Below are 26,986 nucleotides of genomic sequence, written 5' to 3' on the forward strand. Positions count from 1 at the left end.
TCCCTTCCTTTTTCAATTAATATAAGACATTTTTTTTCTCCCTATTTTAGAAAAATAATTCACCTAATGAAGAATGAGAGTCTATTGTATGTAACTTACAACTAAATTCTGGTTTTTGTTGGGGTTCAACTGTTATATTTCCTTAAAATTCTAAATCAAGTCAACCAGAAATATACATTTCGATTAATTTGTATCATTTTTCTCCTTGGAGTTTATTTGATTTGCAGTTTCATGATGATGACATCATTTTAATAAGCATTTAAGACGGAAATTTATGAAGAAGATCAATTTCATCTTTCTTATACTTTTGGCTCCCAGTTGATTTTGATATTTGTCTTTACAATTATTGCCAGGAAGATATATACTATCCACATCCACTGGTTCAGGATATTCTATGGGAATCTCTTCACAAGGTGCTTGAGCCTATTCTGGGGCATTGGCCCGGAAACAAGTTGAGGGAGAAGGCTTTATGCACTGTAATGCAGCATGTACACTATGAAGATGAGAATACACGGTATATATGCATAGGGCCTGTGAACAAGGTACATGTGAAGTATAGAAAGCTCCTTTGGACTGCAATAAATATACTGATTACTAAGTTCAATAAATGTACGGATTACTATTAATTAAGAATAAAACCAGTTAGCTTCTTTAATTCTACCACTCTACTCAGGTGCACTTGATCTAATTGTCTGTTCTTTTCTGTTTCATGAAGCTCTTGATTTCCTGTTATCTGATTTGTACAGGTGTTAAATATGCTTTGCTGCTGGATTGAAGATCCAAACTCAGAGGCCTTTAAGTTGCATATTCCAAGAATTTTTTATTATTTGTGGATTGCTGAAGACGGCATGAAAATGCAGGTCCGTAAGTAGTATTAGTCTCTTTCTAGTTTATCTCAGCATGCCATTTCCATTTTATATGTTACGGAGAATTGTGATATTACTTTTTCTGGTGGATGTAGCCATTTATAGTGGTTGTATCCATTCATAGTGGTGTGTTGTAAAGGCAGATTTTGTATTTTATTCCTTGGAAATTATTGAATTTTATTATCTATCTGTTTACTGCAGGGTTCTAATGGAACTCAATTATGGGATACTTGTTTTGCTGTTCAAGCAATTATTTCAACAAACCTATGTGAAGAGTATGGTCTGACTTTAAGGAAGGCACACCAATTCATAAAAAATTCTCAGGTTCATGTTGCTATTGAAGTTTGATCTCATAAATCACCTACATATATTAGCAGTTGTCCATAATGATTTTACTTAACTATTCCTACTTTGTTTTCAAGGTCTTAGAAGATTGTCCTGGAGATCTGAAATTTTGGTATCGTCACATTTCCAAAGGTGCTTGGCCATTCTCAACTGCTGATCATGGATGGGCGGTCTCTGATTGTACAGCAGAAGGATTGAAGGTAACAACTGAACTAACTCAAAATACTTGTTATACGGACACTTTTTATTGTTTATTTCTCGTGCAGGCTGTTCTACTATTATCTAAACTTCCATTGGAAACAGTTGGGGAACCATTAGATATGGAGAAATTATTTGATGCAGTAAATGTTATCCTTTCATTACAGGTATGGACATATTGAGTAGGTATAGGTATGGGTGTTGGAACTGACTTGGAACAATGAGTGTTTTTGCATTTTAAAATTAGGATTTTTGGAAAGTGCAGAATATAGTCTATATTCACGGCAGTGGACAAATAACTTTATATGCATGGTACGGAGTAACTTTATAGACATAGATGCCTCTTCTATACAAAGCTTTACACATTATGAAAAACTGCACATAAAAAGGGATTTGAGCGATTTTCAAGTATCTTCCAATTTCTCTCCTGCAAAATTGTTCAGAAAAGATACAAAAGGGCAGCCAACGCTCTCTCTTATGTCCCTTTCTGACATAGAGTCCATTCCTACTTAACAATTATTGAAGAGTGGATCATGCAATCTATCCCAAACCACTGAAGGTACTATTTTGACCTGTTCTCTAAAAAATTTATTATTGCCTTAAAAGTTCTAGGCCACAAAACTATTCCAATAATTATATGACTTCAGATCAGATTTTACAATACTTGTATACTACAAATTTATGCTTGTTGGCTGAAACTTGTTTTTGAATCTTGCTAGCATACCTAGAATGCGATTCTCAACTCAAGTTTTGTGTTGAAGATTTTTACAAGTGTGTGCTTTGGGAACCAGTTATAATTCCTTGTTCAGCCTGTTCTCCCGTCTTTTCTGATTATCAATATTTAAGATTCCTGCTGTCTGACTTCAGGCAAGTGTTGTACTGATTTTATAGATTTTTCCTTGGAATCTCAACAGAATGCAGATGGTGGTTGTGCAACATACGAATTGACAAGATCTTACCGATGGGTGGAGGTAACTTTGATAAATACTGATGCCATTTTATTATTTTCACCTGAAGTTGCCCCATGAATGTGGCATATACAGTCCATGACACATTCCCTCCCAATAAGTAGGAAATTGGGTTCCAAAATGAATGTCCACATTAAAAGCATACATGTGAAACGTTTCACTGAGTATGCTAGATTTCTGGCTCTCTTTTTGTGATTTCTGGTAATGAATTCAGTGTTCTATAAATTCTGTTTTTTGCTCATTCTCAATCATTCTTCCTTTAGCAATGAATCTGCTTTTCCATCTTACTGATGATTATTGAACCAGGGTAGAAAATATTTCACAAACTATGTGGACCTTAAAGATAAAGAAAGTTCCATATACCATAACTATTGTGACCTTAGTTCTCATGGAGAAGCCTCCTCCACAGTTGATTCTCTAAATAAAATGAGTTGTCATCTAGTTTTATTATTGAAAAGAAGGTGAGATGGGCTTGTTATTGAAATCCAAAGATAGATGGAATAGGATTTTATTTTTCTTTCCCTCTTTTTCCTATCTTTTTTTCCTTTCTTTCTTCTTTTCTTGAAGGCAAAGTTGCACTTGAAACAACACCTTGATTTGCTTATTGATTGAGGAAGGTCATATTACATACAGCAGCTCCATTGCTACTTGATAATATGTGTGGGATTGGAACCGGCCATTAAGTGGTATGTCATGCTCCGGAATCTGCTATAATTTGGATAGACTTGCTTAGGTCACTTAGGTCATTTTTGGATTGGTTTTATGCGAGTCAAAAGTTCTTTAAGTCCAGAAAAGAGCTTATATGTGTTTGGATAATTTTAATAAAGCTGCTTCTAACTTTAGGAGCTTAATAGAAAGCAATGGCAATGTCACTTCTTATAAAGCCATTCTTTTAAACTTATATTGTATGCTATTTTATGTTTAATGAAACTTTCATGATTCCAAGATTGCCATTTTAAAATCACGGGTTCAGAATCTCGCTAAAGCTAAAGCTAGAAACTATCCCAACGAGGCCTTAGATAGATACTATATGTCATAAGCTTCATTTGAATAATAGAATGTCTTCTTTCCAATATTGAAGGATAATGGATAAAGATTATATTTGAATTGCAAGTTTATGTTAATTTGAAGCTTGGGAGCTAAATAGCATCTGGCACTCCTAGGAGGGCATTGCAATGAAAGGAGTCCAAAGGAACTAAAGATAAATTGAGATAGAACCTAGGATGTCCTCGCAATGATGGGAGTCCAACGGAACTAAAGATAAAGTGAGATAGAACCCAGGATGGCGTCACAAAGACGGAAATCCGAAGGAACTAATTGAGCAACGATCTTGTTAAGGTTTGTGATAGAACTAAACATTTTAGAAAATTGAAAGTGTATGTGAAAACTACAGTTTTCAACTTTTCTTTTTCTTAATTTCTTTGCATGTTTGCACATTTAGAATGTTCCGAATATTTGCTATGCTGAAGCTGAAGAACTAAACCTCATGTGGGTATACAACACCATTATTCTCCTTATTTCCATCAACACGTGATCTCATCTTTGCTTGATTAAATAAATTTGTGGTGCTATCAAGGCCCTCCACATCTTAAATTGTAGTTTATTTTAATTGTGTTGGGAATAAATTCAAACTGTTTGTTCTTTTTGTTCTATCTTTCAGTTAATCAATCCTACTGAAACTTTTGGTGACGTTGTCATTGATTATTCGTAAGATTTTAAGCACTCTTTAGTTTCCAATGTTTACGCATAATTCTAGTTTGTTTTCACCCATCTAGAAAAAAAAAAGAAAAAAAAAAAGGAAAAAAATAATAAAAAAAGAGGTGGGTTGTTGGGGGAAAGGGGTGGGTGGGGTTGTGGGTTGTCTTATAGTTCGATTTGATGGAGAAAATCTTATATGCTGTTACCTGGGTGGCACTGCAGATGTGTGGAATGTACCTCAGCTGCAATTCAAGCATTAACATCGTTCAAGAAATTATATCCTGAGCATAGAAGGCACGAAATAGAAAATTGTATTTCTAAGGCTGCCAAGTTCATTAAAGACATACAGGCTCCTGATGGCTCTTGGTTAGTTTTAATTTATTTAATTAATTATTTTTGCATCTCTGCACAAGCCCTTGAAATTGTTCTTTTGCCATAGCTCCATGCTCTTGCTATTTTGTTATATCTGTTGAGATATTAGGAATACTTTCCTTGTATCATTCTTTCCTTGAGGGGGAGTGTTGAGATATTAGGAATGTTTTCCTTGTATCATTCTTTCCTTATATCATTCATTTCCTTGTATCATTATTTCCTTATATCATTCCTTCCTTGTATCATTCTTTCCCATTCTTAGAATGATACTTACCATTTATATATACTCTGTACATGAATGAAAAAAAGTATGAATGAGAAAAAAAAAAACTCATTCATTAATTTGAAGATGGTATCAGAGCCATGAAACTGAAATCTTGGATATTTTGTCGGTAAGGCTAGCCACCACCCAAGATCTGGTTCAACACCTTAGCTATGGTAGTCCGACAACGATCAACCCAAAATTGGCAGGACTAATCCAAGACCAACCATCCTAAGACATGCCTTAATATTGATAAGTCAACCTTCAAATGCACTCACTGCAATAAGACTGATCATACCAAGAGTCGTTGCTTTGAAATTGTGGGATATCCAGACTGGTGGGATCATAATCATGGTCAACGGAAGAAATATTCCAAGAAAACCTCAATTGTAGCTGTTGTCGAAATAAAAACAGAGGCTGATTTTACTGAGAATGCCTCTGCATTGGTAGCCACTACAAATAATGATGGTAAGTTTTTAAATACTTCTACACCCGTTATTAATAGTACATGGATAATTGATTCTGGTGCTACAGATCATATGACTTTTGATTCTAGATGGGTCTCACCCCTTAAACCTTCCTCACAAAAAATTGTTTCCACAGCCAATGGTAACACAACACCAGTCATTGGGGAAGAATCCTTAACTCTTATTGATACTTTGAAATTGGATTCTGTTTTAGTTGTTCCATCTTTAGATTACAATATTTTGTCAATTTCTCAAATCACTATAGCCTTATCTTGTATTGTCATTTTTTGGCCTGAATTTTATGTTTTTAAGGACATCCAAACAAGACAAACGATTGGTTATGGTATTAAGCGGGGAAAACTCTATTACTTGGACTTGCAGTCAAAGGATTCCAATAAGTTGCAACAAGCCTTGATGGTAAATGGATCTGAGGGGGAGAAGAAAAAGTCTGAAATTTGGTTGTGGCATCGACGTTTGGGACATGCTTCCTTTGGTTATTTAAAAAAATTGTTTCCTAGTTTGTTTGCAAGGTGTGATATTTTTTGTGTCCGTTGTGATATTTGTGAAATGGCTAAAAGCCATCGTGTTTCGTTTCCGTTAATTTTGAATAAAAGTCCGCTTCCTTTTATGGTTATACATTCTGATGTTTGGGGCTCATCCAAAGTCCCAACTTTGAGTGGCTCGCGTTGGTTTGTTACCTTTATTGATGATTGTACCAGAATGACCTGGTTATGCTTGATGAAGACCAAAGATGAAGTGAACTTGTTATTTCAAAATTTTCATAAAATGATTGAAACTCAGTACAATGCAAAGGTTCGGGTTCTACGTAGCGATAATGGTGGAGAATATCATAATTTTGATCTTCAAAAGTATTTGGAAGGACATGGAATCATTCATCAGACTACTTGTTCCAATACACCCCAGTAAAATGGAGTCGCTAAACGAAAAAATCGGCACTTGTTAGAGGTTGTTCGTGCTTCCTTGATAACAACAAAAATGCCGATATCTTATTGGGGAGAAGCAATCACATCTGTCGTATACTTGATCAATCGGGTACTTTCCAGCTCAATTGACTTCAAAACACCTCTCCAAGCTCTTATTAATGTCGTAGTTGCCCCAACCGTCCCAAATCTACCTCCTCGTGTTTTTGGTTGCGTGGCATTTGTGCATCTACAGAAATACCAACGCACCAAGTTAACTTCTCGTGCATCGCAATGTGTGTTTGTTGGATATGCATTGCACAAAAAGGGATATCGATGTTACCATCCTCCAACTCGACGAATGTTTATTACAATGGATGTGGTGTTTCATGAAGATTCGATGTATTTTTCATTTGAGTCTGAACTTCAGGGGGAGTACCATAAGGAAATTCAGACTTTCGATTATGATTATCATATCTTTAAGGAGGATGAATCTGGACAATCTGAACTAGTGAACCAAGAAGTAGGTGAACCAAGTAGTAATGACCACCTAGAAGCTGAAGAGGTGATAAAAGAGGGGAAAGATAGTACAATTGAACCATCTGAACAATTTGGGTCCGAAGATGCCTTCACTGAGATACCAAACCAATCGTCGTTTGCTGAGGGTGTTCTTAATTTGGAACCTGATCCATTCATGAAACGGTTACCACATCGTCATAATAGAGGTATTCCTAAACCCACATATGAACCTGAATTGTCTACCAAAGTCAAATATCCCATGAGCAACTATGTGTCTAACCATCGTTTGTCTGAATCAAATAAGTCATTTGTAAATCATATCTACTGTAGTTATTCCTAATAGTGTGCAGGAAGCCTTAGTTGATCCAAGGTGGAAAGCAGCCATGAATGAAGAGAAGAAATCATTGCAGAAGAATGAAACATGGGAACTCGTAGAATGTCCACCAGGAAAGAAGCCAACTGGGTGTCGTTGGATCTATACTGTGAAGTACAAGGCAAATGGTAGTATTGAACGTTTTAAAGCAAGACTGGTAGCAAAAGGGTACACTCAAACTTATGGAATTGACTACATAGAAACATTTGCACCTGTAGCTAAGACCAACACAGTTCAAGTATTACTGTCTTTAGCTACAAACCTGGATTGGCCATTACAACAGTTTGATGTAAAAAATGCCTTTTTGCATGGCGAGTTATCTGAAGAAGTATATATGGATCTTCCACCAGGATGCATGGGGTCAGAAAAACAATGTCAAAAGGTGTGCAAATTGAAGAAGTCACTGTATGGGTTGAAGCAATCCCCGAGAGCATGGTTTGGAAGGTTCACAAAGTCAATGAGAGCTTTTGGCTATCGTCAAAGTAATTCAGATCACACTTTGTTCTTGAAAAAGCAACATGGTAAGATTACGACACTCATCGTATATGTGGATGACATGGTAGTTACAGGAAATGATCCTGAAGAAAGAAAAGTTTTGTAGAATTATCTATCTAGAGAATTCGAAATGAAAGATCTAGGTCCTCTGAAATACTTTCTTGGGATTGAAGTTTCTCGATCGAGTGAAGGAATTTTTTTGTCTCAAAGAAAGTATGCCTTAGATCTTTTACAGGAGACTGGAATGTTGGGATGTCAACCTGTTGATACACCAATAGAAGAAGGTCTGAAATTGTGTGTTGAGCCTAATCAAGTATCAACCGATAAAGGAAGATACCAGAGACTTGTGGGGAGATTAATGTACTTAGCTCATATAAGACCAGATCTTACTTATGCACTGAGTGTAGTGAGTCAATACATGCATAATCCTAGAGAACAACATATGAATGCAGTCATGCGTATTTTGAGGTATTTGAAGAATGCTCCTGGGAAGGGAATTTTGTTCGCTAAAAATATTGATCATTGGAGTATAGAAATATATACTGATGCTAATTAGGCCGGTGCAGTGGATGATAGGCGGTCTACATCTGGTTACTTTACCTTTGTAGGTGGTAATCTTGTGACATGGAAAAGTAAGAAGCAGAATGTCGTCGCTCGTTCAAGTGCAGAAGCAGAATTTAGGGGTATGACTTTAGGACTTTGTGAGGCATTATGGCTAAGACTCCTCTTACAGGAATTAGGTTACCTATCTAGGCAACCAATCTGATTGTTTTGTGACAATAAAGCCGCATGTGACATTGCACATAATCCAGTACAACATGATCGTACAAAGCATGTCGAGGTGGACAAATTCTTCATTAAGGAGAAGTTGGATGATAAGATTGTGGAATTGCCTAAAATTCGATCAGAAGATCAATTGGCTGATATCCTCATCAAAGCTGTCTCAAGACAAGTGTTCTCAAAATTTTTAGACAAGTTGGGCATGTGTGACATCTATGCACCAACTTGAGGGGGAGTGTTGAGATATTAGGAATACTTTCGTTGTATCATTCTTTCCTTGAGGGGGAGTGTTGAGATATTATGAATGTTTTCCTTGTATCATTCTTTCCTTATATAATTCCTTTCCTTGTATCATTATTTTCTTATATCATTCCTTCCTTGTATCATTCTTTCCCATTATTAGAATGATACTTACCCTTTGTATATACTCTATACATGAATGAATAAAAGTATGAATGAGAAAAAAAAAAAAAAACTCATTCATCAATTTGAAGAATATCAATCTCTCAGCTTAATGCAAGCAGTACCTAATATTTGTAAGGGTTACAGGGCAGTCATTATGTGTGCAATTGATTTTGAGTACTTTTGACAGGTATGGATCGTGGGGAGTCTGTTTCACTTATGGTGCGTGGTTTGGAATAAAGGGATTGATAGCTGCTGGAAACACATACAGTAATTGCCCCTGCATTCGTAAGGCTTGTGATTATCTGTTGTCCAAGGAGCTTGCTTCAGGTGGTTGGGGGGAGAGTTATCTGTCATGCCAGAACAAGGTTTTGATTTCCATTCTATGTGGAATTTCTTTCCGTTATAGTTCTAGTGTGCCTCATGATGTTTGTTCTTAATAAATGCTCCTTATAAATCTGCAAAGTTGAGCTTTTATGAAGATTGCTATCTTCTTCGTGGTAGCTCAGCATAGAATTTATTGCAGAGCACCAATAGTGTACCTTTTCTTTGGAATTAAGTAGAGTTTTTTCCCGTAGATCTTACTTGCGTTGAATAACAATAAGAACCTTGATTTATCATGTAATTTGACACAAGTTAATGAACTTCAGTAAGATGTGTTTGGCTGCATTCTAACCAATTTTAGGAATAGCCTAATCCAATTCACATTCATTTATTATCTCTCTTCGTCATCTATCTTGATACTATTTATAATAATTCATATCTTCTACCTTGTATGGTTGATTATTCTAATGCCTCTTTAAACAGGTGTACACAAATCTCCCTGAAGATAAGCCACATAATGTCAATACTGCTTGGGCTATGTTGGCTCTCATTGATGCTGGACAGGTAAAGTTGGAGACTAGTGGTGCTGTTTGATGCTAATTTAGCGTCCTCAAGGTTTTTTATAATGTGTAGTTAATTAAAGCTGCCCATACCATTTTTCTCTGTTTCTCCATATCTGGTATGTTTGTTCTTTGTTGGTGAAAAGAAAAGAATCAATCTATGGTAGGACATTCTAATAAGTTGGGATTTTAGTTAGAAGTCTGGGGTATTATGATAATTTCAGTGGGAGAGGGTCTAAAATATCTAAATTATTTGATTTAGCTCTTGGGCTATGCTGTAGGGATACCTCACTGCAAGATTTCCCTCTTTCTAATAATTTGGAATATTTATATTTAAAGTTGGCTTCTGCGTTTGGTGTTTTGTGCACTAAGGCAGGCATTTGGATCTTTTTCTTTTTGTTCACTGATACAGATTTTGTCACGATTTTCACCTATAGATGCATACATTTGTTCTGAAGAAATAGTTGCACCAAAAAGAAAGTAGCAGTTATTCTTTCATTAGACATTAATTCTTTGCTCCAAACTGTTTCACCTATAGCCTCATCCCTTGAGTTTCTCTTTCTATTGCTTGCGTGTTCATAGAATGCACCAAACTTATCCAGACTAGGTTAGTTCTTTTTCTATTTTTTATCGCTCCAGATTGTAATCTTCTTCAAGTAATTGTATGTTCTTCTAGATTTACACCATAAATCTTCTTCAATCATTCTAGTGAAACATGAGGTATTGTGAAAGTTCCCATAAATTGATGAAATCATTTTGTTTATGAGGCAACTGACTGAAAAATGAGTTCCCTATCAGAAGGTACCTTTGGGAGATATGCAAGCATGGGATATGGGGGGCTTCTCCACCCCCTTCGTTTATATGTTAAATCTGCTTTTCTGCTTTTCCATGACTGGATATGGTTTCAGGGCTTTTGTGAATTCTTAGTTGTTTTTAACTTTATTCAATTCATTGCATTACTTTCTATTTTTTGTTGTTCTTTTCCTTTTGAAAGGCTGGGAGAGATCCAAACCCACTACACCGTGCTGCAAGGATATTAATAAATTCCCAAATGAAGAATGGAGATTTTCCTCAGGAGGTAACTCTTATAAATTCCCAAACATCCTCTTGAATATGCTTTAGTTCTTTTTATTTTATTTTATTTTTAATTTTTTCTGTTGTATGCAAAAACTACAATTATGTGGTCACCAAATGGCTGGTTCCCCCTGTGAGAAATCGAAATTATTTAGAATAGGAAGTTAAGAGCTTATCTGTAGTTATTCCTGCCCCATGCTTCTTCCCTGATTTTCAAAATTTTTTCCTTTTATTTTCTGTAATTTATCTGCACACACCAAATGCCTTTTCTCTGGCATTCTTTTTTCTTTTTCCTTTTTCATGAACAGGAAACAAGGTTCTAAAAACTGCATCCAAACAGGCCTTTGTCATTCTGTTAAAGTTGCTTGGTAAAAGTTAATGGAACAATTTGACGATTGAGGGTAATACTTCAAAGACATTGTAACAGTATCAGGCTTATGACCATTTAATTGATCCTTTGTAGCTCTTGAAAACGTGTACCAAATGTGAAAGACTTGTCATGAGAATCATTAGGAAAACCCCAGGAAGCTCGAAACCAAATGCTTGGAATTTGGATAAGAAAGTTGATCTGCAACCCCAGAAATATTTTAGTAATTTGTTTCAATTATATATATTACATGTCTGGTTAGAAAATGAGTATGCATGCTGATTCCCATTGCAACAACTTTGCTGACTCCCATGCCTGAATAGGTTTAATAGTTTCAACATTTCTTCACACAGGAAATCATGGGAGTCTTCAACAAGAACTGTATGAGCAGCTATTCTGCATATCGGAACATTTTTCCTATATGGGCACTTGGAGAATACCGGTCTCGGGTACTTCATTCTTCCTGAAAATGTAATTATAACGTTCCAAAGAATGAGATGCATGCTTGTCTACTGGGTGTAGCCCTTGTCATGTTTATAGCGAATAAGGGTCCCGGTTAGGACTTTTCTGCTTTGTGTTGCTTGAATTTTCTGGGAAAAGAAACATTATTGGGTTTAAGATAATATGTGGCTATAGGGTCTAAGATAATCTGTAAGAAACCTAAGCTTATCTTGATTTTGATCCATGGAAAGGCATGTATGCTGGGGAGGCCCTAGGCATCAAATTTATGTAATTGACAATCGTGGAAAGGGTTGTGTGTGTAGTTTGATTAAAAGAATTTCACCGGTTTAGAATGTAAAAATCATGCATAGTTTAAAGGAATTCATTACATCTATGATGCTAGGAACGTTTCTTCCCAATCCCCTTCTTGATAGATATTGTCTGTTTTGAATTTGGATTTTAAAATGTATTTGTAAAGAGAAATTCCCTATATATAGTATAAAAAATTTCTCTTTCTAGTCAATGTGGGATTTCATATTAAGCATAATTAAGGGTATTGTCGAGTAATGTTAAACATTGATGGTAATTCAATGCCTAAAAAATGAGTGTGTATGCAAGTTTTGCATAGGTATAGTGCACCAAGGCTTAACAATATTAGGCCATAAGGCATAGTTGATGGGTAACAAATGAAAACTTTCTTATTACCCTTTGTCCTTCTTGAGGGATGAAGGAAGTTAGGAGGTTAGATTAATCAAAATATGGTTATTATTTTAAAAATAAAAGTTAGGCCTGCGTTTCAAGGTTGAAAAGAGATAGAAATAAAATATCTCAAGTTGATGCTGAAGTACAGAATAATAATATAACCTTTCACATACTCTCAAGTAATGCAAATTATTCATGTGATAAAAGTTATATTTATTTATTTTTTCTTTTTTTAAGTTATAAAAAATGGCATAAAACTTTTGGACATATATGAAAATTAGGTTTTGTGAGGAAGAAGGCGAATTAGGAGGTTCTATGTGGGGATCAAAGGCATTGGATTCACTACAATCTTCTCATTTGGAGTGAGCTTCTCCCACTTGAAACTCTTCACCAAATGATGCATGAACACAAGTAATCTCCAAACGGTCGTACTCTTTTCTAAGGCACATCTGAGGTCCTCCTCCAAATGGTACAAATGTGTATGGTGCAGGCCCTTTCCCTTACAAACCTCGATGGGTTGAATTTTTTGGGGTTTGGGAAGTATTTATGTTATATTTGGTTCCCAAGAAGTATTAAGGAAAGAAAAAATAATAATAAAAAAATGAATTTTTTTATGTTTGGTTTCATTATAAAAAATGTGAAAGAAAATAAAATATAAATAAAATTAGTTAAAAATTTATATAAAAAAATAAATTATTGACTTTAGATTTTTTTTTTTTCCCTTCACTTTTTCTTTTCTTTACATTCTTCTTTTCTATTTTCTTTTTCTTACATTTTCCCTCACTCGGGAACCAAACATGCTAATGAAGCAAACACAGGAAGAAACAAATAGCAAGACTCAACCACAACTCCTTTGATACTATATTAAGTTGTTGATTAACATTATGTTTGGTTCCTAAAAAGTATTGAGGAAAAAAATGTTATGAAAAATGATTTTATCATGTTTAGGTTCACTACGAAGATATGGATAAAAACAAATATGATTAAAATTAATTAAAATTTTATGTAATTTTAAATTATTTGATTTTTTTTACATAAAAGAGAAAAAAAAAAGTAAAATGAATTTAAAATAACATATAAAAATGATTTATTTACTTCAAATTTATTTTTTCTTTTTCTTTTCTTCTATTTTCCTCTTCATTTTCTTTTCCTCGTATGTTTGTCTTAAATTTTCTAGGAACCAAGCATAGGCTTAGGGATTTTTGGTGTGTTGAATTTATACTACAATATAAATGCATGGTACTAGTTGTATAAATCACAAGTTATAAAGAGCTAAATGAGGGAATAAGCAAACAAATAGATTCAAAGTTGAAGCCCATAGAAATTAACCACCTCTTGTGGTACAATACTAAGTTACTAATTAATGGAAGAACTAATGATATAAGGTAATGATATATATTAAGTTAAATTATTACACAATCATATTAGTATTTCATTGTAATTAGATGGTATGGTTATATAGATCACCAACAATAGATAAATAAATGAAGAAATAAATAAGCAATGAGACTTAAACTTAGGACTTGTAGAAATCATATCTTAATGCTATATATTTTAAGCTAGCAATTCATTTAGAAACCTAAGATATTATGTAATGAACAAAAAATATATATCAAATTAATATAATGATCACATAATTTTATTTTACTTAATGTAATATAACTAAGTGGTAAAGGTTACACAAAATATAAATAATCGAGAAATAAATAGACAGATTAGTAAAAACTAGAACACCTCTAGTAGAATGTTGACTCGCTGCTTAACCTAAAAAACTTATTAATAAGGCTTGTCTTCAAGACATCATCGTGTCAACAAGATTCTCATAGGAATTAGGAAGCGAGCAAAGTAGCAGAACAACCTAGTCCTCATCTTCAATCTTTACATTAGCACTCTTCAAATCAAGAATAGTCTTGTTAGATAGATCAAGATGATCCTTAATTGTATTGCCTTCATCCATCTAAAGTTGATACAACTTGTTTGTGAGAGACTTTGTCATGTACAGACTTTCTAGTTTTAACCAAATTCCCAAAATAGTAGTTTCATCTGAAACTTCCCTGAGAATTTCATTTCCCATATGACAAGATGATTGTAGCTTGCATTTTACTCATCAAATCTTTCATCTCATTTTCTAACAAACTATTAGGAAATTTGTCAAACCATCTAATCATTACCTCCCAGTGTTGTTTTCTTGGATTACTCATATATTTGCTCATAATTCCCATTGCATGTGCTATATTCAGTCTAGTGTAAACCATAGCATACATAAGATTGCCAATAGTAGAGGCATAAGACACTTTGGCCATGTGAACTCGCTCTAGTTTAGTTGAGGGTGATTGATCTTTGGATAGATGGAAGTGACTAGCCAAAGGGTACTCACAGGTTTCGCTCCAACCATATTGAATCTACTAAGTACCTTCCTCACATACTCTTCTTGCAATAGTTTAAAGATCTCCCTGTCCTTAGTAATCCTCATCCCAAGGATTTGTTTTGCAGCATCAAAATTCTTCATGCAAACTCCTCTGATAACTCTTTTTTTTTTTTAGTTTGTCAATCTCATGTATGCTAGTTGCCATAATCAACATATCATCAACATAAAATAGTAAAATAATATAAGAGCCATCAAACCTCGTGATATAGTTGTTAGGAGCCCTGGATTACTTCATTCCCATGCCCTAGATCTCATAGGGTGCATGCATTCTATCCTCAAGGCTCTTTAGATCTAACATAGTGAAAAATAATGGCTTCAAAAACCATTATAAAATAAAGATTTAGAGAAAAGTGCTCATATCTAGATCTAGATGTTCCCAAATCAATTCATTGGGGTGAAGAATAGACCTATAAAAACTAGATAATCTCTCTTCATGCTATTATCCACATGGGTGTCTTGTGCGATTCCCGTGTGGTTCTCGTGCATACGATCTATGTGATTCTAGTGTGCTTCTCATACACACAAGAACTTCCGCTTGATGACTTTTTCTTGTGTTTAGGTATTGAGATGGTGGAGATCTCAAGGGTGGAGGTTATGGTTTTCTCTTTGGATTGAAAAATAGAGAATGAGAAGACCTAGATACCCTAGGCCCTAAAGGGGTATTTATAGTTTCCCACTAGGCTTAAGTCACATTTGTATGAACCAACTCCAATTTTTCTTCTTTCACCTCCATGTCGACTTTGGAGAAGCTCACCATTTTTTCTTTTCCAAAAATGCAACTCTCGCATAATTTGTGCTCAACAAATTTCAACCTTGACAATTTACCATTTGATATGAGTACTTTCAATCCTTTCTTACTCACATGTATAAGCCTACAATGACACAAATTTGAATTAGCATTACTGTCAACTACATAAACCATATTTCCACAATTAGATGTTATGTATAATGTTCCAATTTGTTCCCTTATGCAACAACCATGACACTTTTCGTAACCTTCCACACACCACCGATGAAGACCACATTATGTCCTTCATTATCAAGCTACCCTACTGAAACAAGATTACACATCAATTTTGGTATATGTCTTACCTTATGAATCTTCCACACAACATTGTTTGACATTTTCAGATAAATGTCTCCAATACTCACAATATCCAATGGTTCGCCATATGCTAAATACACCTTCCCATAAACATATTTTTCCATAAATTCTCAATGTGCAACTGTGTGGAAAGATGCCCTTGAGTCCAAAACCCAAGAATCAATAAAACTATCAACTGACATAAGTAACATATCCTGTATCTCCTCAGTGACTACATTCACAACATTACCTTTGTTTTCTTCTTTCTTTTTTGATGTTCTACAATGCTTCTTTTTGTGACCTATTTTCCCATAATTCCAACACTCCACATTCCGCCTAGTGTAGACCCTCCATTTTGTCCCTTTGGCACTTGCCCTGATTAAGTACTCTTTCAGTACTCTATAGTAATTCCTAGTAGCCCATCACTACCTATATAGCTTATCTCTTTGAGCCACTTTGGATACTAGGTACACTTTTATGACAGCTTGCTTAAACATATTTTGGCTCATTTGGCATCCTAAGCCCATTAGGCACACTTGGCCCATCTAGGTGTACCTGGTTTGCTTAGGCTTACCCCAACACTTGTAAGTCATTTCCATGGCTCACATAGCTTGCATGGCTCATGTAACTTGCATAACTTGCATGGCTTACATAGCTTGCATAATCTTCTTTATGAATGTGTCATGTACTTATATTTATTTATTCATTTTCTTATTTACTTTTTGAGTCATTATTTTTTTTTTTTTTTTTTTTTTTTGTTATGATCACCATTAAGATTGCTTTTGTTATTACTGTTTCTATTATTCTTATTATTATTATTATTACTACTACAATTATTATTATTATTCATTTATTTTATTTTATTTATTTATTCATTTTTTTTAAATGGTTCTAAAAGAAGACTTACCTTGGAAGCAAGAGAAGATGAAAGAAAGGGAGAGACATCATGGGAAGTGGTGGTTGCATGGGAAAAGGTGGATTCTCTAGGGTGCTGGGGGATTGGAATAGGAAAACTAGGAGAACGTGAGAGGGGAAAAAATATAAAATAGAAAGAAGGAAGACGTTTGGAAAAGTGAAGAAGAAGAGGAGTTGTAAGAGAACATAAAGAGAGACAGGAGGGGACCAGGGGAGAGATTGGCTGGAGGGAAAATAGGAGAGAAAAATTCAAAATTTTCAGTGGAGAGATTGGAAGATGATGATGAGATTTCTCTTGGTGGTAGACTTGTGAACAAGTCATGTTCGAACATGTAACTTAGAAACTTAAAGGTCCTTAACTGCTAGAAACAATTAGAATAGAGTGACCCACAACTTTCCTCACCTTGGCTAATGGTTTCAAGACATAACATCACAAACTAAAACAAACACTGACAGCTAAACAGATAGACAATTTTAATGGAAAACTAAAAATTCTGACCAAATTGGTAGAAGAAATCCAGAAGCTTTAGAGATTGTTGAAATTTTTACCATCAAAAATCAAGAATAAAGACTGAATGCAACGACTACTTTATTCTATCCTATCCTAGAACAAGGTACAAAGTGCATTCTTTTACATCACCCCTCTCTCTGTGCTTTGAACGCACCAACCGCCTCCTACTTGTAGAGAGACTCAGTCAACTTCTCCAAGAAAAAGTAAACAATAGACGAAGAATGGCAAGGATATTCTATATGAGGTGACATTCACAACTCAAAGTCATATAAGATAGGAGCTGGCAGTGTGGAAGCAGTACAGCAAATTTTTGGAAGTTAGTTGTAGAGGTAGCTAGATGCTTATAGATAAAATTCTGCTCAGCTATGCAACTGCGCTTAGAGTTAGATGTGCAAGTGGTTACAAAAAGTGTGGATGGAGCAAACTGAGAATGGAAGCAAGGAATTCCTAGCAAAGTGGAAAAAGCCCCGTTCATGACAAGGCAAAAGTTTTCCCTACTCAAAATATGCACATTTAGCCTCTATGCTCATATATTACACTTTCCATATCATACAAATATACAACATAACAAACAAATGAATTGCTTGGAGGACCACATCTTAAAGGGGACAATAACGTTCCCTTCCATATCAAACAAAAAACTTTATTTTTTATTTAAATTATGAGAACCTTATGTATTTCAACTTCCATAAGAAAGCACAAAGAAAATATACCATATTTAAGTTCAAATTGAGAATCACTGGTAGTCTCTGCTCCATTTACAAGTGAAAGACTCTTCTTCACAATCTTTAGTGGGAGATAATGGCTAAAATATGCATATCCTCGTAGGTTTTTTTTTTTTATTTTTTTTATTTTTTTATGGTTTTGACACTTTTAAGTTTTAACTCTTAACTTTTACCGCATAATCATCGTTATATTGTAGTTTAGTTACTAATCTAGTTTTGGTGTCTTTAGGAATAAAGAGTGGAAGATCCATGTTGGTTGCAGTGAGAGGCTTGAAAAGTTGTGAAAGATTGCCAAAAAGGTTATGGAAAGTTGAAGAAACGATGGGCGGATTGAGATTGATGACAGTGGGTGCAACAAGAAACGTAAGGAGTGGAAAAGCATAGTAAGAGATCAGGATTTTGGGTAGTTTAAATCACCCTATCAAGGGCAAAAGCATCCTTGAGGGCTTTTGGCATATTTCATCTGAAAAATAAAGTTTGAATATACGCTTCAAATTTTTGGCACATTCTTCCGAACTTGAGATATAATGAGCCAAGCATAGGTTCCCAAGTGGTTACTTTTTCTTCTAACTTTATTTTGCCTCTAAGTAGAGTAAATGCGTATCCATTTAGATGCATAGATTAGAGATTAGAAAATGTTAATTTTTAGAGATCAGTTTCTAAGTTCTCTTCTTCACTTCCCTTTTATTTTCTTTCAATCCAAACAAGTCTTTGGAGCCTTTTTCCATGATTGAGATTAGTCTTTCCTTAATGATTTCTAATATCAAAATTTCAAATTCACCTTCTTTGAAAGTGATCTCTCAACAACAAATTTATTTACAAACTAATAATAAATTATAGTTAAGTTGACTGAGAAAATATAATTCATTCATTTAGATTGAAACGTTAACTACTCACCAAGGGAAATTTGAGGCGAGACACTTAGGAGTCTCCTTCATCAAGTAAAAGGGCAACCAAGGGTATCTCACCAAACAACTAGCCTCCCATCTTGTAAAACCAAAATACTAATTTTAAGGTGTGCATTTCAAAAACTAAAAAGAGTATTTCGATCAGGACTTGGGATCACCATAAAATGTGTCCAACTTTGATCCACCAAGCTCGAAGCAAAATCTACCAAAACCATGAGAGGAGAGGAGAGAAGAGTTGTAGTGGTCTGTGCTTAAATTTTTCTCAATTTCCTCACTAATTTATCCCGGTATTTATCTTTCTTAAATTTGATTAATTGTGTATTAGTTGAATTAATTTCCTAGAAACATGTTCAAAAGAGTAAGAACTCGTATCTAAACATTGGGACCAAATGTGAGCAAACACTAGTTCATATAACCAAAGCAGACGTTATTTTGCCAACCAAACAGATTCATATAAGATTACACAACTAAGCATTAGAACAGGTGGTATTTTGTGGCTTCTTTGAGGAAGACATTTCCAAGAAAATTTTGCTGGGCAAGTTATTAATCAGCCTCAATAACACTGCCCAAATTTTCTTACATGGAGAAGAAAGAAAAGAAAAAAACTTTATGCTATACCCCCTGAAAGTTACATATAAATATATAATATTAGAAATTAAAAGGGTCCAAATTACAAAATTGAACAAAAAAAGAGAAGTCAGTTCAGCTCACAAAGCAGAAGTTTCTCATTTTTGAGACCTGCCTCTTTCCTTCCTAACCACAGGAGTATATGATGCTTACAAACCGAAGTCCAGTTCAGCTCGCTTGAGCACAGATGTCACTCTATTAAAATATTCTGGCTCCTTCTCTTTTATATCATCAAGTGTCCTTGATTCATGTTCATCTGCCTGATTAGACAAAAAAAATAAAAATAAATCCTTAGTGTAATAACAAAGTTGGTTTCTCCAAAAATCAATACAAAATGAGAACAGAAGTCCTAATAAATTTGAAATGAGCATAAAGACCACATCAAAAGTGAGAATAAGAAATTTTCCAATATTAATATATTCACTTCATCTAATCAGTTACTATATACTGCCTGTTTTTGTCATTGAGGTTGATTCTAAATGGTTAAAATCGCTATGGCCAAAAGTAGACTGATCAATAATCAAAATTCTCTTTATGTAATAATATATTTCTGAGTTTAGAATATGATTCTGCTGGTCCAGTCAACTGACAACCATGATCAAACAAGTCTTGTTAGTAGTTTTGAATATGATTCTGCTTGTCCAATTAACTGACAGCAAGAATCCATGAACTTTTTACCATGTGTCTTCCGTTCTTGCCCGCACCACACTGCCAGAAGTGAGCTATACAGAAAAGCAAATGGCAAAATTATTTCCTTGCATTCATTAATACCCTCAAGTACCATCATTATTATATGAAATTATGTCATTGATACGAATCATACCAGAAGTTCCTAAAGTGTCCTTTACATCCTTCTTGTTTACAACATTGTCATCTTTATAATTTCTTTGAAGTCCTCCATTTCAAACTACAGTCTCACATAACATTTTCATATTGAAATTTCACATCGTTAAAATTTTTTCTTCAATGCTTTCTCTATACTCACATCAATGGGCCGCCTTTTTTTTTCTTTTTTTTTTTTTTATTCTCAAAAACCCCATTCTCCCTACATTTATTCAATGGCATCACCAGTGACAATAATATCTACATGTAGAATTAGGGCATTGGCTCTTCCAATGGAGGAACTTTTTATGAATAAGGTGTCATCACCTTGACTTTGAAAGTAACCTATCTTTCATATATGACTAAGTGAACATCCTGAACCAAGCCTGTGGTGACTGCTTTAGATCATATAGGGATTTTTTAAGCTTACATAACTTATTTTTCCAAGATTTCTACTCATACCCAGTGGAATATCCATGCCGACTTCTTATTCTAAGTCTCCATGGAGGAAAGCATTCTTCACATCAAACTGATGTAAGGGTCAATCCTTATTTGCTACCAAGGATAAAAGAATTCAGATTGTATTCATTTTCACCACTAGTGCAAACATTTATAGCAGTCTATTCCATATGTTTGAGTGTACCCCTTGGCCACTAGTCTCACCTTGTATCTGTCCAAAGTGCCATCAGCTTTGTACTTCATTGTAAAAAATCCATTTACCACCCATGATTTTTTTTTGCCTTCCAATACTTCCAAGGTCTGATTTTTTTTCTTTCCCCAACACTCTCATCTCCTTGTTCATGACCTCTCTCCATGCTTTTGAGGTTAAAGCTTCTTAGATAGATTTGAGAACTTGCTGAGACAAGACTTGAGAAAGAAAAGTTCGATATTAGGGTGATAAGTTCCTTTCTTTTTTTTTTTTTTTCTTTTTTTTGGATCAGAAAAAAAAAATCATTAAATAGCAATTGAAACACATAAGAAGGATGAGAAATCCTTCATAGATATACAAACTCTTATCAAAATACATCTACTAAAAAGGCAGGATCTTTGCCCTAAGATTTTCACTTCTAACCCTTTTAAACACCAAATTCCAATTATGTTGAATAACAATGAGAAGGGTGCCCTTGAAAGCTGAAGTTGTTGAAGCGCAAAAAGAGGAATATTAGTATATCCATATCATCTCTAAACTTCTCCACTTTTCCTTAAAAATCTTTCCATTTCTTTCCCGATACACTATCCAGATCAATGTGCAGCATATAAGTGTCATCATGTCATAAATGGACCTAGGAGGGACCCAATCTAGCCTGGCTAGGCTGAATAATCTATGCCAAAATGCCAAAGTTGTCAAACAGTGTTAAAAGAGATGATCAACCAATTCATTGCTCATGCACATAATGCAGCAGTCAAGACTAAGAGCTTTGTGAGGTCTTCTCACTTGTAGCATGTCATTAGTATTAACCTTCCTGTTTTCCATTAGTCACGTGAAACCCTTGACCTTAGATGGGGCTTTAAATTGCCAAATGAGTTTTTCTAGAGAGAGAGGAACCCGACAAGGGTGGGAGGAAAGATTTTACAGTGAATATACCTGGATACAAGGCTGAGGGCGAGGGTGATAAGTTTTGCATGGATACAAAGTAACACATGAGGTGTCGAGTACAAGTTTGCCTTCTCTAAAAGCAATGGGCAAATCAATGTTATTATCAGAGTGAATTTCTGAACTAGAACCAACATTTGGATTATTTTTATTGCTTCTCTCAAGGTTGACAATTGGAGCTGGTGAGGTCATGATGGAGTCTTAGGTCTCTCTAATTCAATTTCTTCATTTGTGGGAGGACCAGGAGGACTTTGTGGAGGTGAAATAACAGGTTCATAGTAGGGAAAGGCACTCTGAGGAGGATTAGGAATAGCACTCAAGTAAGGGCCATAGTCTTCGGCACCTTCCGAAGTTTTTGCAACTCTGTTCTTTCCATCAGTTTCTCTAGCATCCATATTTTCTAAGTTTTCCAAATTCCACCACCTATCTTCCATTTCTGAATCATCCTTCCCTTGAAGATGGGAGTCCTCAAAGTAAGGCTAATTTTGTACAATTTCACATCCAAAGTGACATATTTCTTCCTTGAGATAGAAAGGGGGTGAGGGGTTTAGGCAGGTGGGGAGGAGTTGATAGAACTTGTATCCTTCTTGGGCGGACGAGCACCCTATGAATATGCATTTTACAACTCAAGGATCCAATTTTTCACACATGCTGTTGGACCTATAGATAGGAGACAACCAAAGATTTTAGTGATAACAATCCAACTCCTTGTAAGTTTGGAAATAAGGTATTAGCCAATGAGATTTTTTATTGGTGTTGGAAATTCAAGAAATTTTGTTGGCATCCTATTGATAAGATATGCAGCTGTTAGGATAACTTTCCCTAGAGCACCAAATCTACTTCTAATAGATGTCTATTTTTCCTTTCAACCACCTCTATTTGCTAAGGCGTGTCTTGCTTGAAGAATGGTGCAATCACATGCCAAGTATCTTACTAATTATTGGTAGAAGTAGTCCTTGCATTATTAGACCTGAGTGTTTGAATTTTGGCCTCAAACTGAGTGCCGGCTAATTTGTAGAAACTAGGAAAAATGGATGAGATTTCCAACTTGAATATCATTAGGTAAATCCAAGTGGTTCTAGTGCAATCATTTATAAAGGTAGCAAACCTATGAGTTCCCAAAATATTGTAGCATGAGAGGGGCCACAAACATCCAAATGAATCAAACTCGAGGCAAAATGAAATTCTCTTATTGGAACATTCACTTGATGATGTCTAGCAATGGTACATGATTCACAATGGAAATTACTAACATCATTATTTTCAAACAACGAAGGAAACAACTTTTTCAACAAGGAAAATGGTGTTTGTCCTAATTGGTGGTACCAAAGAAAAATCTGATCAAAATTGGGTTTGTGGGTAGAAACCAAACTTTAGGACTTTGGACAACCATTCCTCCAATCGGTCTCCAAGTAGCAAAGTCCATCTTTCAGCTTACCTTGCCCAATCGTCTTCTCCAAATGGTCCTTAAAACAACAGCAAAAAGGAATGAACTCAAAAGAACAATTTAGGTCCTTAGTGATCTTTCCAACAGACAATAGATTGTAGTTTAAATTTGGGACATGAAGAACCAAATTTAAGGACAAGATGGGTGAGATTTTCACAGTTCCTTGACTAGCTACAGATGAAAATGAGTCATCAGCCCCTTTTATTTTTGGTTTTCCTAAACACAGTAAGTAACTAGAGAAAATGGCTCATCATATGCTCTAAAGCACCTGAATCTATGATCCAAGCATTGGAATAATTTTTGGAGGAAATTTACACTTTTTTAGTTAATCGAACCATGGAACAAGAACCTGAATTTTGAGTTGAGGTTGCGTTGTTGTCTTCAAGTTGGTTGAGCAATCTCCTATGTCTTTCAATGTCAGCTTTGTTGAACCCCAAAGTCTGATTGCTGGTTTTCTTTCATTGTGTTGGTTTGATTGGTCTCCGCCAATTTGCTGCAGAATTCCCTCCTTTGCTATCAAGACTTTCCAGTTTTTGACATTTCCTATGTAGCTTCCAGCACATTTCCATCATATGTCTAGGCTTGTGGCAGTAGTCATACCATATCTTCTCTTTGTCTATGGTTCTTGCTGTCTCTTGAATTAGAACCTAGTTTGGCCACTGCAAGGGCTGACTTCTCAGTTATAGGACCTCTGGAATTACCACCCTTTAGCTCCTTATGACTCCTTTTCCCTCGGATATGAGCAAAAGCTTCATCAATGTTGGGAAAAAGATCTTTGCCCAACATTTGACCACATGCTTGGTCGAATCCAGGATTTAGGTTCAGCAAAAACTGAAAGATCCACTCCCTTTCCCGCGTGTCTTTCATCTTCTCTGTATTTGCAGCTGATTCTATCTCTACATTTTAATAGAGATCTAGTTCTGTCAACACCTTTTAAGAGCTTAATAATACTTGATGACAGTTGAAGAACCTTGTTAAGTTTTGATAACCTGCCACTTGAGTTGAAATATTTGAGATGCAAAGCCTTCCTAGGAGCAAGTTCTTGTGACTCCTTGCCAATATCCTTGGCTGTGGGCAGGAGTAGTTACGCCTTGCTGATCTCCGGTTGCATTGCATGGAGTAGCCAAGACATCACCATTGAGTTCTCAAAGTCCCAACTTTCTTACTTTGGATCATCCTCTGCTGGAGGCTTTAATCCAGTTCATACTTAATTTTTCCTTTACTTCTCAGGGGACTCTTTCGCAGATTAAGACCCCTCCATAAAGTTCTTTCCGTTCAACTTGGAAGAAAAGATTTGCATGGTTAGGTTTTTAGAGTGAATGGAAGCCTAGTCGTGGAGGACAACATGATATTTGGGCTGATTGGTTTGGATGTTTAGACATAAATGGACAGATTGATGATAAAGTTCTTTTGAAAAATAAGAAATAAATAAATAAACAACCACAATCGGGGATGAAGATCAAAAAGAAATATGGAAATGACAATGAACTGCAATGAAGGCCATTTGAAAAAAGTTGACAGCAATGAAGGTTGTCAGAAAAACCCCCAAAGAACCTAGGTAGGCTCTAATACCATGTGAGTTTGTGAAGAACGAAAAAATTGATTCTCATTATCTAAAAGATTTACACAACTATATAAAAATATAAGAGTTGACTTACTTTTAAGGCTGAACTAGGAAACATCCTAATCCCCTTAAATTAAGAGCAAAAAATAGGGCTAAATTACAATCAAATCTGTATAGCCTATTTATATTTGCCAAAAAAGATAATAATAATAATAATAGTAAGTCAACTATTCCAACAGTAAGTTTACAATATTAAAAACAAATCTATGAGCGAAAAGGTTGTCCCTAACTAGCCTTCCATCTTTTTGAGGACCCTATCTAGAGATTTAGAGATGTTCATTGCTCCTAAGAGCAATTGCTTAGAAATTTCAATGACATTTAATAGCTATGGAGCTCAAGCATAGAGAACAGGAATATTAATTGATTGAACTTTCTCTAACATCAACATATCCCTACACTCACTTAAAAGATTAATGCTCCTATGCACCTCAGCATTCAAGCTTTTTCATATTGGTATCCAAATCCTATTCATGGTCCACCCAATGATCATGGCAGAATAACCACCAATATATGACAGCCAGTGAGTTTTCCATGTTACTGAAGCATTCTAGTACCAGATCTTTTTATGGGATATATATGTTACAATGTTTTTTCAACAGTCTTACAGCAATTATAATTAATATTAGACAAAGAACATCCTCACCAAGTTTTACTAGACAACCATTAAACTCTGCAAAACATAAGGTGTTAATTATCAATCAAATGCTCTCCAAAGACTTGTAACCACACCATCCAAGTTCCTAGTCTCCAAATCAAAGAAATAATGGCTTAACTGACATAGCATTTAATGATTTGCCAACATCGGGAAATTGAAGTTCTAGCAGTCCAAAAGACTACAATACCACATACAATCACGAGAGGACAAACTACTACGAGGACTGTTTTGCACAAGTAAGCTTTGTCTGAAAAGCCAGCATCCATCCCAGGCACATGCACTTTTTCCAGAACATTATAAAAAGGATTCTGGAGAAGTCCTAAAACATTGAGTGTTAAATAGCACCAAAACTTCAATGCTATTTCTTAAAATTTTACAATGACCAATAAATATATAGCTAATATAACTCCATTAATAGAACCTATGGATCAGGGTTTATATTCAAAATACCATTATCAGTGTCAAGATGTAAACAAAAATTTTCAGACCCTGACATTGTCCTCTAGGATAATATGTACCTCAACTTGGCAAGAAACTAGGCAGCCCCAAACAGAGACCAATTTTCTTTCACATGCAATGTTTATAGAGTAGTAAGAGGGTAATGACTTCAATTTTTCTTAAACTCATGGAAGTTCTGAGTTTCATATAAAAGCATGTACAAGCAGATTCACTTCCTAGATCATTAAGGACTATCAATGAAAATTTCACAGCCCCTCTTTTTGTTGTAAGGATTGTTTGGAGAACAGAAATACATAAGTAGATGAAGGCTTAAAATGAATAGTTGAGAAAGCCCCCAAGAACTAACTTTGTTGGACACCTGTTGGGGAATGGAACCATTCTGACAGCACCTCAACTATATTTTATAGCAATAATTTTCAATTAAGGTGCATTGAGACATCTAATGGAGATGGCATGATTTCATTTTATTTTCTGTAGCTTTTAAATGTAAATATTAGAAATTGCAATGGAGCCATTCCATGAAATTTAAGATGACTCTTGACACAACTAATGTCAACCAAGCAGTAATTCAAGAAGTTGAAAAACAATATGAAATTGTTTCGAATTTTTTTGCAAAATACATGTAAATCTTCTCATTTATGAGACATTAAAACATGCCCAGAAAAGGGATTACTATTTTAATCTTCTGTCTAGTTTAGAAGCAAAAGTATCCAATAGTTGATTGTAGCTTCCAACCTTTCATATTCTCCAGAAAGAAGATGGATTTTGCATATGAATTAAGAAGTGGAAATAAATGCAACAAGGTGCCACCAACAGCACAAGCTATGCCAAAAAGAAATAATACATGCCTTCCACAATGAAAATAGAGAAAATCTCCAAATATTTGCCAAAACAGAAATGAAACATACCTCTTTAAATTTTAGAAGAATTAAGTTTGAAACAGACGCTGGCTTTCTCTGATCCCACCTAAAAGGTGAAAATGGATATTAAAAGTAGCATAGAGAAAATGAAACCAAACCCATCATCAAAGAAATATTGAACTTTATTTATAGGC

General features: G+C 35.0%; 1 protein-coding gene and 1 pseudogene across 3 annotated transcripts in view; one reads left to right on the top strand and one right to left on the bottom strand.

The window, feature by feature from the left end:
* LOC117921659 overlaps nt 1–11,827 on the top strand; it is a 28,831-nt pseudogene extending 17,004 nt beyond the window's left edge.
* A 7,312-nt stretch (nt 11,828–19,139) lies between these two features.
* The window catches only part of LOC117922687 (tRNA threonylcarbamoyladenosine dehydratase), a 70,309-nt gene continuing 62,462 nt past the window's right edge, over nt 19,140–26,986 (bottom strand). For all 3 annotated transcript variants that reach the window (XM_034840868.1, XM_034840867.1, XM_034840869.1), the window contains exons 10-11: nt 26,841–26,898; nt 19,140–19,591 (exon numbers count right to left, since the gene is read on the bottom strand). In XM_034840868.1, coding sequence (XP_034696759.1) covers nt 19,481–19,591; nt 26,841–26,898 — 169 coding nt within the window. In that variant the 3' untranslated portion in view covers nt 19,140–19,480. The remainder of the gene's footprint in view (nt 19,592–26,840; nt 26,899–26,986) is intronic.

Source organism: Vitis riparia, chromosome 9 (genome assembly GCF_004353265.1).
Source record: "Vitis riparia cultivar Riparia Gloire de Montpellier isolate 1030 chromosome 9, EGFV_Vit.rip_1.0, whole genome shotgun sequence".
Taxonomy (NCBI): domain Eukaryota; kingdom Viridiplantae; phylum Streptophyta; class Magnoliopsida; order Vitales; family Vitaceae; genus Vitis; species Vitis riparia.